Genomic DNA, 17,605 nt, shown 5'->3' on the forward strand with positions numbered 1-17,605 from the left:
AGCCGGGCTCCGCCCGCGACTTCAACTCCGAGAGGACTCCGCCCAGACTCCCACGGGAGCCGGGCTCCGCCCACGACCCCAACCGCAAGGAGGACTCCGCCCGGACCCCTACGGGAGCCAGACTCCGACTGCTGTCGAACTTCAGCCGATGGATCTGCACTCCCTGGCAGGCCACAATAACGGCCACGATCTTGCTCCACTTCCTGCGGTGGATTCCGCGCAGCTCCATCACTCCCTGACAGGCCGCAGTAACGGTCACAGCTCTGCTCCACTTCCTACGACGGATTCTGTGCAACTCCACTACTCCCTGGCAGGCCACAATAACGGCCACGATCCTGCTCCACTTCCTGCGACGGATACCGTGCGATTCTCCCATCCGCTGGCAAGTCGCGACAACAGACGCCGCTCCACTCTCCGCGACAGACTCCACGTGGCACACCCCGATGATAGCCACGGGTCCACTCCACTACTCTTCGCAGCAAACTCCGCCTGACCCTGGGCAGCCCACTGCCAGACGGTTACAGATGTCGCTATCAGGCTACTGCCCCCTCCGTCTATAAAAGGGGACTCCAGATACGTTATTCTATAAGCTCTCATCTTTCATCTAAAAACTCTGCTAAATTCTCCGTTCGAGCACTCCATTCTTGTTGAGGCAGAGAACTGACTTGAGCGTCGGAGGGTCTTGCCGGAGCAACCCCACCTCCGGTTTAGACTTCCTTTGCAGGTCCCGACGGCGACCGCGACTTCCTCGACTCCAGCTTCTCCAGTGCAAGCGAATTTTTGCACCAACAGGATTGGCGCTAGAGGAAGGGCTGTGTCTTCGCAGTTCCCTTATTCTTGAAGGAGCGTTCAACGGAGCCGCCCCCGATCGTCTCCTCCAACACCCACTCCTTGTTCCCCCACGGAATCCATACTTGATGCCTCCCTGCAAGGCATCCACGCGACGGTCCACGGCCTCCGCGGTCAGATCTCAGGCTCCGGCCTCCCCTCCTGTTTCTCAACCTCCTCCTCCTCCTCCGGCGGTGGCGGTCGGTGCGGAGCAGTTTGACCTGCTGGCGCAGCAGGTCAGAGGACTCACCGAGGCTGTGCAAGCTATGCAGCAGCAGCAGCCGCAGGCATCGATACGCCCGGAGAGGGCATCCCCGGAACACCAGAATCCGCCGGCGGGGCGGGCCACCTGGGCCAGCCACGCCGTCCTTCCTGGGAAAACGAACCCGAGGGTAGAGAGCCCTCAATCGGACCACGACTCCACCCCTGAAAGATCCCTGCCCCCGTTCTACCAGAGGACCCTCGAGACTCGAAGTCGAGAGGACTTCCTGGACCGGAGGCTCCAGGAGATGAACCGGCGGATCGAAGAACTCCGCCATGCACCCCCCGCTTATGGTGAGGATATTTGTACTGACCCTCCCTTCTCCCAAATGATTATGCAGGAACCAATCCCGCCAAACTTCAAGCTTCCCCAATTCGAAAGCTACGACGGAACTTCAGACCCGGTTGATCATCTGGAGGCCTTCCGGACAATGATGCTGCTTCACGGTGCTCCTGATGCCATTCTATGCCGGGCCTTCCCATCCACCTTGAAGGGAGCGGCAAGGAACTGGTACTCAGCTTTGAAACCGGGTACCATCTTTTTCTTCGATCAAATGAGCCACCAATTTGTGGCCCATTTTGTTAGCAGCCGGCGCCCCCGGAAGGGCTCGAAATCCCTCATCAACATCAAGCAAAGGGAAGGGGAGTCCATTCGGGCCTACATCAACCGCTTCAACATCGCGGTGCTGGAGGTCCAGAATTTGGACCAATCAGTCGCAATGGCCGCCCTGAAGGGTGGCCTTCAGAAGAATGATCTTTTGTTCTCCCTGGAGAAGAAGTATCCCAGGGATTTTGCTGATTTGCTGGCCCGGGCCGAAGGATACGCCCGAGCGGAAGAAGCTTTCAAAATGAAGGATGAAGAGACGGCGAGGGAGCGGCAAGCGGGAGACTCGAGTAAGCCCGCAATTGAAAAAAGGCCAAAAGAAGCCCGGCTGCGTTCTCAATCCCCTCCTGGGCATAAGCGCGCCCATACTCCACCCCGGGCGCGCAGGCAGAGAAGCCCGGATCGCAGGGTTCGGCGGGGTTCCCCACCAGGGAGATTCCGCAACTACGCCCCCCTCAACGCTTTGAAGGCCCAGGTATTGATGGAGGTCAGAGAGTAGCTCCCTAGGCCGGAGAGGATGCGCACACACCCCGAGAAGTGCAACCCCAACAAGTTCTACCTTTACCACCGCGACCACGGCCACGACACAGAGGAATGCATCCAGCTCCGGGATGAGATCGAGGAGCTCATTCGGCGAGGTCGACTCGACAGGTTCATCCGATGCAGGCCTGAGGGTAGAGGAGATCGGCCAAGGGTCCTTCCGCAGCCTGAACCGCTAAGAAGGGAGGAGCAACCCGGGGACCGGCCTCCCATCGGGACCATCGACTCCATCACAGGAGGGCCTCAAGGAGGAGCGGATCACCCGCGACCGTGGAACTCGAAAAATCTGTAAATGTATCACTTACGATTTCACCTTGAATCTAAATTTCTTTCTACTTGACGTACTCTTCCCATCTGGCGTGGATTTATTACGACTGGATATGACCCCTCCAAATGCTTGAAGCAAAGTTATGTTAGGAACGGGGGAGAACCCCGTCCTAACATACCTAAAATGAAAGTCCGACTATCTCAAAATCAGATTGGGGGAGAGGCCTTACAACGCCCTAATGTGCCCCCATAGCCATGTCAGGAACAGGAGGAGAACCTCGTCCTGCCATGAGCAAAGTCAAAGGCCCGATTCTCTTAGACCGGATGGGGGGAGAGGCCTTACAACGTCCTAATGTGCCCCCACAGCCATGTCAGGAACAGGAGGAGAACCTCGTCCTGACATGAGCAAAGTCAAAGGCCCGGTTCTCTTAGACCGGATGGGAGGAGAGGCCTTACAACGCCCTAATGTGCCCCTACAGCCATGTCAGGAACAGGAGGAGAACCTCGTCCTGACATGAGCAAAGTCAAAGGCCCGATTCTTTTAGACCGGATGGGGGGAGAGGCCTTACAATGCCCTAATGTGCCCCCACAGCCATGTCAGGAACAGGAGGAGAACCTCGTCCTGACATGAGCAAAGTCAAAGGCCCGATTCTTTTAGATCGGATGGGGGGAGAGGTCTTACAGCACCCTAATGCGCCCCCACAGCCAAGCCGGGAATGGAAGGAGAACCTCACCCTGGCTCGAGCAAAGCGGAAGGCCCAGACTCCTACGGGAGCCGGGCTCCATCCACGACGCCAAGGAAGACTCCACCCGGACTCCTACGGGAGCCGAGCTCCATCCACGATGCCAAGGAAGACTCCGCCCGGACTCCTACGGGAGCCGGGCTCCGTCAACGTCACCAAGGAAGACTTCGTCCGGACTCCTACGGGAGCTGGGCTCCGTACACGACGCCAAGGAAGACCCCACCCAGACTCCTACGGGAGCCGGGCTCCACCTGCGACTTCTGCAGCAAGGGCTGATGATGGCGAAACCCGACCGCCCAACAAGATCGGATGAAAGAAAAAAGTCCCTCAGCGGTACCTCCTCGCTTCTATGCAACCTCGCGAAAAGCGGGAGGAGGGCCCTCACTCTGAGAAGAGGAGGAAAATTAAAAAGGAAGGATGACGAACTACGACGAGAACAGATGAAGGATGAACCGCACCAAAAGACCTAAAGGACTTTGTCCCGACTGAAACGGAGAGTTCCTACTGAACACCCCCGGCCTCTAAAAAGACTTTCGACACCGGTTAGGAAGACAACGACATCTCTAAAATAATGCGGAGCCCGGACGGCCAAGCTCGGGCTTGCGGCCATGTACGACGAGAAAGGCGAGCTAACGCATCGACGACCGGACGCCCCCCAACGACGTCTACATCAGACAAGTCAAACGACAAGAAAAGTTCGACGGACGGCAATTTAGTGCAACGCGTGGACGAGGTAACACAAAATGCCCTTTTCATTCCATTTTTGATATACGCGCTACAAAGCCCGGAAGGCCAAGGAAAGAAAGGCAAAACGACAAAAAGGAAAGTAAATACATGAAAAGATAGAAAGACGAAGAGAGCTCTATGGAGGCCCTGCTCCCTCCGACCTAGAATTATCTATTCCATCCCTTAACCAGGACTGTCTTAGATTCTCAATTTCTTCTTCTAGCTCTCCCCTTTTCTGCAGCGCGTCCTGGAGCACCCGACGAAGTCGCTGGCTCTCGGCCTCCGCCTCTCGATGCCTCTTCCTCAAGACCTCGGATTCCGCCTCCGCGTCCGCGACGGCCCACTGCTCATATGCCAGTTGGATCTTCAGTTGTTGTAGCTCAGCCATCTTTTCCTCGAGGGAGACAGAAATCCCCTCAACGGTGCCTCTTAGGGCTTGGAGCTCATCAGAATCTCGGGCGGAAGTAAGCTGTGCCCTGCTAGCCAGCTGCCTCTGGAGACGGACGACTTTGTCGGCCGCCGCCCTGAATCTCCCTTTATATTCTTCCACCTGCCTGCGCCAGCTAGCCCGATGCACGTCGTGGCTCACCTCGACGTCTTGAAGCTGCTGCTGAAGGTCGGAGACCTTCTTCGATCACTTCTGGCCACCGTCGACCCGGACCAAGAGTCGGGATGAATTTCCTTCCAGCTGGCCGATCTTCCCCTTCGCAGCTGACAGTTCCACCTTGAGGGCGCTGATCCTGGCAGCCTGGGCCCAAATTCAATCGCTAGCGCTCTTCTTGCATTCCTCGAGTTCCTTCGCGAAGTTCGCCTTCCTCCGGCTATACTCCATGATCCCCTTCACGTGGAGATTCCGAAAGTGGGTGGCCTCAGCGGTGGCTTCAGAATGACCTTCCCTCAATCTGCGGAGCTCGCCTTCCATCTTCTTTAACTTCTTTGTCAGGTGAAGGACTTGCTTCTTCAGCTGCTGGATTGTCGATTTCAGCGGGACCCCCAGGGGCAGGGGGAGTGTTTCTGCAGGACACTGCCATCGGAAGGCAAAAGCGTCAAAGCACGACTCATTGCAGGAAGTAGAACAGAGAGAAGGAGGGGGGAGGAGAAGCCATCCGCAACAAGAAATTCAACTTTATTGATTGGATGATTTTCGAAGACAAACAGAAAAGAAAAATTATGATGAAATAAAGGTACAAGATCGGAGGTCTCAGACCTCGGGGGCGGGGGGTGGAGAACTCGGCATCCCCGGCAAGGGGGCTGCGACAGCAGTGGCGGCTGGCGAGGGACCGATCTCGTCTTCAGACTCCTCGCCTAGGAAGCTGAGGTCGAGCTCTGAAAATTTTCTGGCCACCTTTTCTTGGCAGAGCTCGAACCCCTTTATGAACGCTTCCTGGCCAAATTGGACCTTCAGGTCCCTCATCTCCGCGGAGGCCTTGAATTCCTCTACCGCAAGGACTCTGGCCTCCGAGACCAGGACCGGAGTTTGCTCGATCAAGTTGGCGACCTCGGCCTCCGCCTTTCTCGTCGATTCCTCCAAGGTCTGCCTCTCCTCCTCCCGGGCTCGTTTCTCTCTTTCCAGGGCCTCCTGGAGGGCGACTACTTCGGCCGTCTTTGCTTGGAGGCGAGCAACCTCGGCCTGACAGCGTTCCTCCACCTGGAGGACGTCCCTCCTCGCACGGCTCGCCGCCTCGATATAGGCGAGGAGTTGGTGCCCAATCTGCAAGGGCGGCTAGGAAATTAGAACAAAGGCCGAATAGCCATGAAAATGAAGATTTGCTTACCTCAAAGAAGGACCCCAAAGAGTCCCAGGCCCGCTGCTCAGGATCGGCGCGGTCGATCCTCTCAACGACGTCAGGCAGAATGCAACCGTCGATCAACCGCCTGATCAAGTCTCTATCATTGAAGGGATTCTCCGACCCCTCTTCAGAGCAGAGGGACTCATCCGCAGCAGTTCGGCGGCTACTCGCCCTGTGGGCCACCGATTTCCTTCTTTTTCTCTCAGCTATGGGTGCCTCCGTGGGGCGGACCCCCGAAATGGGGGCCCCAGTCGGTGGACTCCTCGAGGAGGCCCGGGGAGCCGTTGGCTCGGCATCCGAGGGAATGTCGATGGTCGGGGCCACCTGGACGGGTGCAGCTAAGCTCGACTCCTCCGCCCTGACCCTCTTCGCCGATCCGGAGGTCGCAGCGCCCTTTCTCTTGTGGGCCCTAAGGCCCCTGGCAAGCATCCGCGCTGCTTCGGCATCCATTCCTAAAAAAAAAAAAAAAGAAGAAAAAAAGAAAAAAAAAGAGAAGAAAAAGAGAGAGAGAAAAGGAAAGAAGAAAAAGAAGCAAACCAATCAGTCAAAGAGCAAAAAAAAAAAAAAAGAGAGAAGAGAGAAGAAAGGGGAAGAAAGAAAGAAAAAAACAGAGGGGAAAGAGAAGGAAGAAGAGGTAAAAAGAGAAAGGAGAAAGGCATGAAAAGAGAAGATAAGGTAAAAGATAAATACTCGCTGGATCCTGGAGACTCAGACCGATGTTGAAAAGAAATTACTCCCTCAGAAGATTGGGAAGGGAAGGAGCGGAGTAAGCTAGAAGCTTCCGGGCAGCCTGGAGGTCATCCTCCCCCAGGCTGGGGGCCCGACGGACAGAATTCCTCAAAGAGCCCCAAGGGGGCAGGCCCAGTCTCAAGGTCGGGCAGTGGACGAAGAGATATTTCTTCTTCCAATTGTGGATTGAAGAAGGGGCGCCTTTCAGCAACCCCTTCTTGCCGAACTGGAGGGAGAAGTACCACCAGTCCTTCGTCGAAGGATGGCGCTTGAAAGTATAGAAGTGCCTAAACAGGGAGAGGGACGGTTGGACCTCGACTACGTGGCAAAGGGAGAGAAATCCTATCAAAAACCTAAAAGAATTCGGGGCCACGGAAGCCAAGGAGATGTCTAAGAAGTGGAAGAGGGCAACAACAAAGGAGGGAAGCGGAAGTCGGAGTCTGACACGGAACGCTTTCTGGTACAGACAAAAACGATCAGATGGGGGAGTGCTGGCCCGGTCAGAAGGGCCAGGCAGCTCCAAGTCGTACTCCGGAGGAACTCCATACTGAACCCTTATCAGAAGGAGTTCCTCCGAGGTCAGGGAACATGGAATGGTGCCCGGTGCAAAAATCGGGCGGAGCCCAGCCCCAGACGCGGGTTCGTCTACAGAGCAGGGGACCTGGGGGTTTGAAGCGGAAGAGCTCCCGGAACTGCAGGGAGCGGAAGAGCCGGACGACATTTCGAGTAGTTTCGAAGGAGGGCTCTAAAGGTCCCTAAGAAGATGGACAGGATGGGGGACGAGAGGCCACAGAAAACTAACTCGGAGGGATGCAAAAAATAATGACAGAGAAGAAGTCCCTAGGCGGTGGGAAGAAGGTTGAAGGTGCTGGAACTAACCTATATCGCTCTGAGGGACCAGAGGGATGAAGACAGGGATGATTTGGAAGACACCTACGGCTCGAGAAGATGCCCACTGAAACAGGGCTCTCGAAGAGAAGGCAGACACTGATAGAAACTCTGGAATGGAATAGGGCACCTAAAGGTGGGAGGACGGGTTTAAATAGACCCTGGGATCCGGTGCCATAATGATCACGAATCCCCCTAAGCCAGTCCACACCCGGCACGTGTCCCACTCCCCCCGGCAGGCGGCTAAAAGTGGCTGATGAATCAGCAGGGCCATTATGGCGCCGTACCTGGGCTAGTGTACCGACGAGAATTTTGAAGGGTCGCTTCGTATCGCCCCGATCCGAAAAGACTCCAGCACACGCACATTTAATGCCAAAATATCTGGGGGCGGCAGTGCACAGGATTCGAGGGGACGGTTTCGGCTGTGCCCATCTCTCTCTGTACTTCCTTCGTTCGAAATTCAAACTCGGAAGTAGGGGGACTGGTGTTGGGTATAAAATACCCACAGCCGAAGTCCTCAGCAGAATCAACTGCAAGTAGACTCCGCTCGGACTCCTACAGGAGCCGGGCTCCGTCCTCAACATCAACTGCCGGTAAGCCTTGTCCGGACTCCTACGGGAGCCGGACTTCGCCTTTAACTTTAATTGCAGGAAGACTCCGCCCGGACTCCTACGGGAGCTGGGCTTCGTCCTCGTCTCCAACGGCTGCAGACAGACTTCGTCCGGACTCCTACGGGAGCCGGACTCCACCAACAACTTCAACTGCAAGTAGACTCCGCCCGGACTCCTATAGGAGCCGGGCTCCGTCCTCAACATCAACTGCCGGTAAGCCTTGTCCGGACTCCTACGGGAGCCGGACTTCGCCTTTAACTTTAATTGCAGGAAGACTCCGCCCGGACTCCTACGGGAGCCGGGCTTCGTCCTCGACTCTAACGGCTGCAGACAGACTTCGTCCGGACTCCTACGGGAGCCGGACTCCGCCAACAACTTCAACTGCAAGTAGACTCCGCCCGGACTCCTACAGGAGCCGGGCTCCGTCCTCAACATCAACTGCCGGTAAGCCTTGTCCGGACTCCTACGGGAGCCGGACTTCGCCTTTAACTTTAATTGCAGGAAGACTCCGCCCGGACTCCTATGGGAGCCGGGCTTCGTCCTCGATTCCAACGGCTGCAGACAGACTTCGTCCGGACTCCTACGGGAGCCGGACTCCGCCAACAACTTCAACCGCAAGTAGACTCTGCCCGGACTCCTACGGGAACCGGGCTCCGCCTACGACTCCAACCTCAAGGGAGACTTCGCCCGGACTCCTACGGGAGCCGGGCCTCGTCGCCAACGTCAACCGCCGGTAAGCCTTGTCCGGACTCCTACGGGAGCCGGACTTCGCCTTTAACTTTAATTGCAGGAAGACTCCGCCCGGACTCCTACGGGAGCCGGGCTTCGTCCTCGATTCCAACGGCTGCAGACAGACTTCGTCCGGACTCCTATGGGAGCCGGACTCCGCCAACAACTTCAACCGCAAGTAGACTGCGCCCGGACTCCCACGGGAACCGGACTCCGCCCACGACTCCAACCTCAAGGGGGACTTCGCTCGGACTCCTACGGGAGCCGGGCCTCGTCGCCAACGTCAACCGTCGGTAAGCCTTGTCCGGACTCCTACGGGAGCCGGACTTCGCCTTTAACTTTAATTGCAGGAAGACTCCGCCCGGACTCCTACGGGAGCCGGGCTTCGTCCTCGACTCCAACGGCTGCAGACAGACTTCGTCCAGACTCCTACGGGAGCCGGACTTCGCACCTAATTTTGATTGCAGGGGACTCCGCCCGGACTCCTACGGGAGCCGGGCTCCGCCCGCGACTTCAACTTCGAGAGGACTCCGCCCAGACTCCCACGGGAGCCGGGCTCCGCCCACGACCCCAACCGCAAGGAGGACTCCGCCCGGACCCCTCGGGAGTCAGACTCTGACCGCTGCCGAACTTCAGCCGACGGATCTGCACTCCCTGGCAGGCCACAATAACGGCCACGATCCTGCTCCACTTCCTGCGGTGGATTCCGCGCAGCTCCATCACTCCCTGACAGGCCGCAGTAACGATCACAACTCTGCTCCACTTCCTACGACGGATTCTGCGCAGCTCCACTACTCCCTGGCAGGCCACAATAACGGCCACGATCCTGCTCCACTTCCTGCGATGGATACCGTGCGATTCTTCCATCCGCTGGCAAGTCGCGACAACAGACGTCGCTCCACTCTCCGCGACAGACTCCACGTGGCACACCCCGGCGATAGCCACGGGTCCACTCCACTACTCTTCGCAGCAAACTCCGCCTGACCCTGGGCAGCCCACTGCCAGACGGTTACAGATGTCGCTATCAGGCTACTGCCCCCTCCGCCTATAAAAGGGGGCTCCAGATACGTTATTTTATAAGCTCTCATCTTTTATCTAAAAACTCTGCTAAATTCTCCGTTCGAGCACTCCATTCTTGTTGAGGCAGAGAACTGACTTGAGCGTCGGAGGGTCTTGCCGGAGCAACCCCACCTCCGGTTTAGACTTCCTTTGCAGGTCCCTGCGGCGACCGCGACTTCCTCGACTCCAGCTTCTCCGGCGTAAGCGGATTTTTACACCAACAAAATCAAATTTAAACTCTCAATTTGATTATATTTTGAACTCTGATAATTGGGAGTTATGTATTGATACTCTGACTATTACTGAGCTTATGCTTCTACTTTCACCAGCCATAGTACATAAGTATGGTATTCTGATTCAACCATAGGATATAAGAATGACATTTTGACCCCACCATAAAATATAAGTATGACATTTCAACTTAGCTATAGGGTATAGGTATAGTATTCTGATCCCGTCATAAGATATTAGTATCGTATTTTCACCCCATCATATAAGTATGGTCATAGTTAAAAGTTAATGAGTTGAATGAAATTTGTTTTAAATCAGATTATTGAATATGATCGATTTTGAATCAAATATATGATTATATATACGAATATTTGAAAGATATTAACATAATTGAATTCATATTTTAAAAATAAATTTGATTCTGTTAGTGTATACTAATTAATGATAAATAGTATTTTGACTATTACATCCTATATTATCATATGAATTATCTAATCAAGGTATTCATTGCTAATTAAGTTGTCTAACTCATTATAATCTCTTTCTTTTTAGATTCAGATGCTTAGTTACGGATGTGGATTCTACTTTGAGAGTATATTAGAAAGAAGATTTAATAATATCAACATAATTTAGATTTATTATTATATTTTATAGGATTATTATTTATGGTTCAATGGATGTAAGACTTTTAAATTTTATTCATCAGTTGGATTCGTTAGTTAATTAAATTTTAACTTTTAGTTATTTAAATTATCTCTAATGTGATGTATTTAATATCTTGTTGAAATGCTTTACATGCTTGTTGAGAGTATTTTTTACAAGTAGGCAGCAGTTGCTATAATCCCTGGCTTTCGATCTCAGATCGGAGATGTGACATATATGGTCAAAAGAATAAAACAATGCTTGGATAGGACCTAATAGAGTGAACAATGGTAGCTTGGTGGTAGGGGAACTATTAATATTATAGTGCATGATGATGGTGTCAAAGGGTAACGGTGGAAATTGGGCCGAATTAGCTCAAATACTATTCAAGCCCAACCCAAAACTAGAGTGAGCTTGGATGAGTTTAATCATAGCCAGTGCAGGGTTTGGGTTGAAAATCCAAATCCGATTCGATTTCAATTAGGTTTAGGCTGAGATATCGAGCACGTCACTCCAACCCATACTTGAAAATATATAAATAAATAATATACATATATTAAATCTAGTTTTATTTTCTAAAATTTTCCTAGTGTATGGTTTAACTATATGAAATTGGAGCTCTTATTATACTTATTTGTCGCCATCCCTCATTTTGTTTTCCTTTAAATATTATTCATATAGCAAGTGAAACATTTACAGATGGTTTGGATAAATTGATCTAACTGACCCAATGCAGCCTAAACCACCTTGAACCAATGTGATTTTGAAGTTTAATTCAAATATTTGAGATTGGATTTCATTTGGATCAAGAAATCCAATTGAAACCCTTCTTTTTTTTTTTTTGTCATGCTCTATTTAGGAAATGCAATAATTATTTTTGGGACTCAAAAATTTTAAGGAATATTTGAAGCCATTCATTAAACATAGAAATTTGAAGCTATCCATTTAGAATCCTAATGCAAAATCCTCATGTATTAAAAGCTGTTAGAAGTATCACCATGTACTGGACTCGTCTTGATTATTTTAAAAAAAATAAAAAAAAATTATTTGATTTATAAATTTTTTACAAGAAAAAAAAAAGAAGCATGCTTCTTAATTATTTTAAAAAATATTTCCTTCTATACATAAAATTCTTAGTTATTTTTGAACATATAGAATCTTTTATTAATTAGTTTAGGAAATGAAGAAACTCTTTTTTTTTCCAAGACCTATTTAGGAAATATATAAATAGTTTTAGGAATGTAAAAATTTTTAAAGATATTTGAAACTCTCTATTTAGAGTTCTTACGCATCGAAAGTATTAGAAAAATTACAGGCGCCAAACTCTTCTTAATTACTTCAGAAAAAATTATAAAAAAAAAATTATTTGAAGCCAACTTCTAAAAACTTTTAGAAAAAAATTTTTTTAGAAAGCTTGCCTCTTAATTATTTTAAAGAATATTTTTTTATAGAAATTTTTAAATTAAAAAATAATTTATTAATTAATTTAAAAAATATAGAAACTCTTTTTAATCTTTTTTTTGAGCTCTATGTGAATTTGATATGCAAAAAAGTCCCTTAAAAAAATGTTCCAGTCAAAAAAAAAGTTTTAATTATTTTAACAATGTAGAATTCTTATTTATTATTTTAAAAATAAAAAAAAATCTTCTTAATTATTTTTTTACTGAGTGTTATGGAAAAGATTCTGGAAAATTACATTTCAATCCAAATCATGGTAATTGAAATGATTAGGAGGTTGGGGCCCACAGAAACTCGTGGTGGTCGTCAGCTGTATGTATGGTCACGTGGCGCATGAAGTACGGGCAATAATTTCTATCCTCTCTTTCCGTCCAAAATCCAACTCATTCACATGGGTATCTCCCTTCGTAACAACTTTGCTCCTTTACCACGATCCTCTAGTTTTTTGTCGCTGAGATATGCTATAATCCCCTAGCTTTTTATTGCTGAGATATGCTATACACAGGTCCTACGGCAAGAGCAGCAATAAGACCCAAGTGGACATTGAAATTTTTTTTTTTATAAAAAAAATAAGAGTTGGAGGGAGCCAATCTGATACATCTATTTTTTTTTTGAACGTAATCATAAAATTTTAATTTTTATCAAAAAATATTCGATTCTGAATCGAATTTAGATGAATAGACGACCTCCTTCCTACTATATGAATGAATCCAACAGATGAGTACATCATCTTAATATAATCGAAGGTCAATAGATCAGATATCATTTTCATACGTCGTATCTGAACTATCAGGATAGGTTTCATTCGCAGCCATTCGCATCTTGATATTTAATCGCAGTCCAATATTTATCGAGATTCGAATCTAAATCATTTTGTTGGAAACAAAGATTCGTTCCACCGGGATGACATTGAATATTTCTTTAAAGACGGCAAGTAGTGGAGAAATATTTGCTATGAGTGCTATTTTGAGCAGCTAAATACAGACTAATTATTTGGCCGCTCACACTTGTTCACACTTTAGTTGCCAACAATGTAGTTGGTCGGTCTTTACAAGGGCCCTACACAAAGTCTTCGCTTTCGTGCATAAAAAGAACAACCTAATATTATAAGAGTTTGCTACTTTGAAAAGGTTGAGAAACTAGATTGTTTATTTGCTTTTCTTTTAATAAAAGCTCCCACTGGATTCCCTCCAAACCGAATTTTTAGGTGGTGGGTGTGGCAGCAATGTTGACACTAGATTACTAGTTGGTTGGCGAGAAGCCAAACTTTGGCAGTGGGAGGGGAATGGGTAGGAGACTAGAGCTTTTATGAGGCTTTCCATTATTTCCAGAACAAACCGGCGGGAACTGCGGTGGCTTTTTCCAGCACCGGACCCATGAACATGTACAGACTACGAGTGGAGAGTGATCCGAAAGGAAAAGAGCAGCTAAAGCCAGGCAGCACATATGTGAACAAGTGTGGCATGAGGTGGTTGTGATCCCCTGACCAGCTCACACAAAGATCAGGTCCTTTTGATTTCTTGAGAGTAATAATGTAATGTGTAAGGACGGGCTCAGCAAAGTTAGACGTTTCATTGCTCTGTTGGACTACCGTTGCTCGAGTGGATGGTCCCTATCATGATATATATGTTTTTATATTGACTCATAGCTTGGCCAACTCCGAGTCTTTTATTCTAATAACCTATTCGCTCGGATATCAAGAAGAGAACTTGACAAACATCCCATTCGCCCACTTGTTCTCACTCTTTCCAAGAATTACAAGGGAAAAAAACAAACAAAGCCCATATGCGGCAGGTCCTATGGAAAAAATTTTGGGGCAGATTTTATAATTTATCATATTTTTTTAATATTAATTTTATTGAAAAAATTTAAAAGCTAAAAACTTTTAGTAATGATGTTGTTAGCCTCATAATTACAAATAAGAAAAATATAATATTTTTTTTTCTTATTTGTATAATTCATATTTTATTGATACATAATATATGGTCAAATAATATATGTCAAATAAATTAATCATCAAATAAATTAATATACATATTCAAATAAATTGATATGTGGTTTTCAGAATATAGAATTCGTTAATACACAGTACATGATCATATAATGCATACCTAGAAAGTCATCTGATAATTTAATACACACTTCTAAATAAAGTGATATATAATTTTTTGAACATTATATTTTTCAATATATATCATATGATATGGTGATACACACTCATTAACTTTCTAATATATACTATATGCCTCTTTTGACAATATCTAGCAGTGATCCAATACAGGTCTCTAAATAAATCGATACATAATTTTCGAAATATGAAGTTCATTACTATAAAGCACATGGCCAGATGATATGTACTTAGTAAATTAGTTACCTAATAATCTAATACACTCATCTAAGTAAATTGATATATAGTTTCTGGAATATTATGTTCACTAGTATATACTTCATGGTATGGTGATACATATTCATCAACTTTCTAATATATAATGTAAACTTTTTTGATATACATCTAGCAATGATTCAATATATTTCTCCAAATAAATCAATAAATAATTTTTAAAATATGCCTTTTACTTGAAGATATATATTGAATTATTATTGGATATGTATCAAAGAATTTTGCAATATATATCAAAAAAACAAAAAGTATATAACACTAGACCATTTTATATGTACTAATATATATAATATTCTAAAAATCATGTATTAATGTACTTAGAGATGTGTATTGGATTGCTAAATAACTAATTTATTAAATATATATTATCTAGTTATATACTGTACGTTGGTAAACTTCATATTCTAAAAATTATATATCAATTTATTTAGAGATATTTATTGATTTATTTGATAATTAATTTATTTGGTGTGTATCATATGATCATATAATATATATCAATAAAAAATTTATAATAAAAATGAGGAAGAAAGAAAATGTCACATCTTTTTTTTTTTATCACGTGATTAACAACTTTATTAGTAGAAAAGTCCAATTGATTTTTAAGTTTACTCTTCAAGATTAGTGTTAAGAGAAATTGGCAAACTATGAATTCTGCCTCATAATTTTTTTTATAGTGCCTGCCCTATATGATTTTTAAAAAATTAGCTTTGGCTTGTTAGACCCCCTACCAAAGTGGAAATGTAACCAACCGAAGACCAAACCAAGCTATTAAGACTGCAACCAACCTAACCTTCCTCAGAAAGTAGTAGAACCAATGCCACAGTAAAGCAAGGTCATCATCTTACCAAAAAAAAAAGCAAGGACATCGTCATTAGTAAAAGATGAGCTTCTTCCTCCTCTACATCCTAATCCCTTACAACAAGAGACATTATACCCTATCCAGCTCACATGTACATGCTGATGCATCATGCCAATCATCTCATATCGTTCATGGGGACCTCGTTCATCATTCATTCATCTTGGATTGGAGCCCATACGAACGAGACGAGGTAATTGGCAGGGCGGTCCACCGCATAGCAGTGCACATGGCGTTGGATATGATTTCCCCTATAACAATCATACCAAGCTTCTTGTCTTCAACAGTCAAAAGCTCCCAAACCCACTACAATTTGATTCACGAGAGAGAGAGAGAGAGAGAGAGAATGAGTGAGATTATGATACACTTTATATAGATCCCAAAACCTTAATGTTGATCATGTACAACTTTTAAAACTTTGCTCCTATTTTACATGCACTCTTCCACAACACATTCATCGCCATCTTCTAATTGAAACGGAACAACCAAGGAAATACTAAGCAACGATAACACAACAAAACCCAGTAGAACATATTAGTTTCCTCTTCCGCTTGCTGGAGAGAGGATAACATAATTGGACACACGCACAACCCCATACCAACTGAGCCGGTTCAATAGTTTGGACCGTTCCGGTTCACAAGGACAAGAGCATTGCTGGTGAGCTGGGCCACCTCGACCACCTTCTTCCTGATGGCTTCCTTTGCTGCACCACCGGAGCCGGACTGCGACAGGCTATCCAAGCAAGTGTTCTCGTCGGTGAGGGCGGCGCTGCACCAGGTCTGGACGTTGCTCAGGTGCCACATGAACCCGGCCGATCCGGCTCGGCCGAGCCGGCCCATCTCCTGGGCCGACTGCCGGAGCTGGTCCACGCTGTCGGCCATGTTGTCGAGGCAGTCCCGGACGGCGCCAGCCTCGCGGGCATTGATGGCCTTGGAGCCGCCGCCGGCCGAGAGGCGGGCGATGTAGGCGGAGGCGGACCGGGCCCGGTCGGCGCTGACTGTGAGTGCGGCCCGGGCGAGCTCGCGGGGGCTGCGGCGGACGGAGGGGGCGTAGGCGGAGAGGCACTTGACGCAGAGGGCCGGGTAGGTGGTGCTGCCGCAGGAGGACCGGATGAAATCGGTGGAGGAGGTGGCGGCTGAGGTGAGCTCACCGGCGGAGATGCAGAGCAGGAGGAGGAGTAGGGAGAGCTTCGAAGCGGTGGCTTCTGCCATTCTCTCTCTCCCTCTCTCCAAGGAGGACAGCTTCTGCTCCAGTGAGGCCTATAGTTCGGTGTCGCGTATATAAAGAGGGGAAGGAGATGGCAAAGCTTTTATCGCCTGCCTCAACAGTGAGAAAAGAATATGGATTTCCTTCAATAGCGGTATACATTTCGTTCTTTAAAAATAAATAAATGGAGTTCCAACATGGCACGAAGAAAAAGCTTTACGACCATTTTTATTACTAAAAAACTAGGATTTTACATGCGAGATGCTCCGTGTATTGCGGTGGCATTTTAAATGATATGAAATTGCTCTTCCGTTTCGTTGAGAGTGGAAAGCTTTTCAAAAATATTTAAATAAATAAATCTCTGCAACAGACTTAACGCTGTTATATTTGTATTAATTAAGTACACGTGCGCAACGAACTCGTGTCAATTCACCTCTATTTATTTTTCTTTGTAGAGGAAATAATTAACGTTTCTCTATTTATTTATATATCTAAGATTTGAAACACATATCTAGCTCATTCTCAAATTTTATCAAATCTTCTCATTTATGTTTTCATAAATGATGTGGGATTGCTCTTGAAATCGTGCCTAATATCTCGTTACCTGCTTTAATGGTAGAAGTGGTGATGTTTGTGTTTTCGGAGGATCGAATGATCTCAACTTACGAAAACATGCAAGTATGCATCTTTTGTTGAGTCCAGCACATGTAAAGCATTAATTGTGTGAAGTTGTGGTTGCACATGTATCCGTTTAATGAAAGCACATAGTAAAATTTTTATAGATGCACGTCCATCTTGCATTTAATTGTTGGCATACTACATGAATTAGTAGGATATCCAGTTTATGGCTTAAGATTCAAGGAATCTAACAAGGGCTACTGAGGTGGCATCCCAGCGAAATGGATCTTTATTTTCAATGGCATGATTCAGATTCGAGTCTCGACGGATATCGGACTGCGATTAAATATCAGGATGCGAATGGCTGTCGAATGGAGCGTATCCTGACGGTCCGGACATGACATCTAAAAATGGT

The 17,605-nt window shown here is 47.2% G+C and overlaps 1 protein-coding gene across 1 annotated transcript; it reads right to left on the reverse strand.

Moving 5' to 3' along the window:
• Window positions 1-15,713: 15,713 nt before the first annotated feature.
• Window positions 15,714-16,670, reverse strand: LOC105054573 (pectinesterase inhibitor 9). The gene has a single exon (XM_010936107.4). It carries the CDS (start codon window positions 16,575-16,577, stop codon window positions 15,978-15,980), a length of 600 nt encoding a protein of 199 aa, XP_010934409.1. The 5' UTR covers window positions 16,578-16,670; the 3' UTR covers window positions 15,714-15,977.
• Window positions 16,671-17,605: the final 935 nt, after the last annotated feature.

The sequence above is a fragment of the Elaeis guineensis genome, chromosome 12, assembly GCF_000442705.2.
Source record: "Elaeis guineensis isolate ETL-2024a chromosome 12, EG11, whole genome shotgun sequence".
Classification (NCBI taxonomy): Eukaryota; Viridiplantae; Streptophyta; class Magnoliopsida; order Arecales; family Arecaceae; genus Elaeis; species Elaeis guineensis.

Bases quoted from the DNA above. Each gene is read 5' to 3' on its own strand.
- LOC105054573 (XM_010936107.4), bottom strand. From the start codon at position 16,577: ATGGCAGAAGCCACCGCTTCGAAGCTCTCCCTACTCCTCCTCCTGCTC.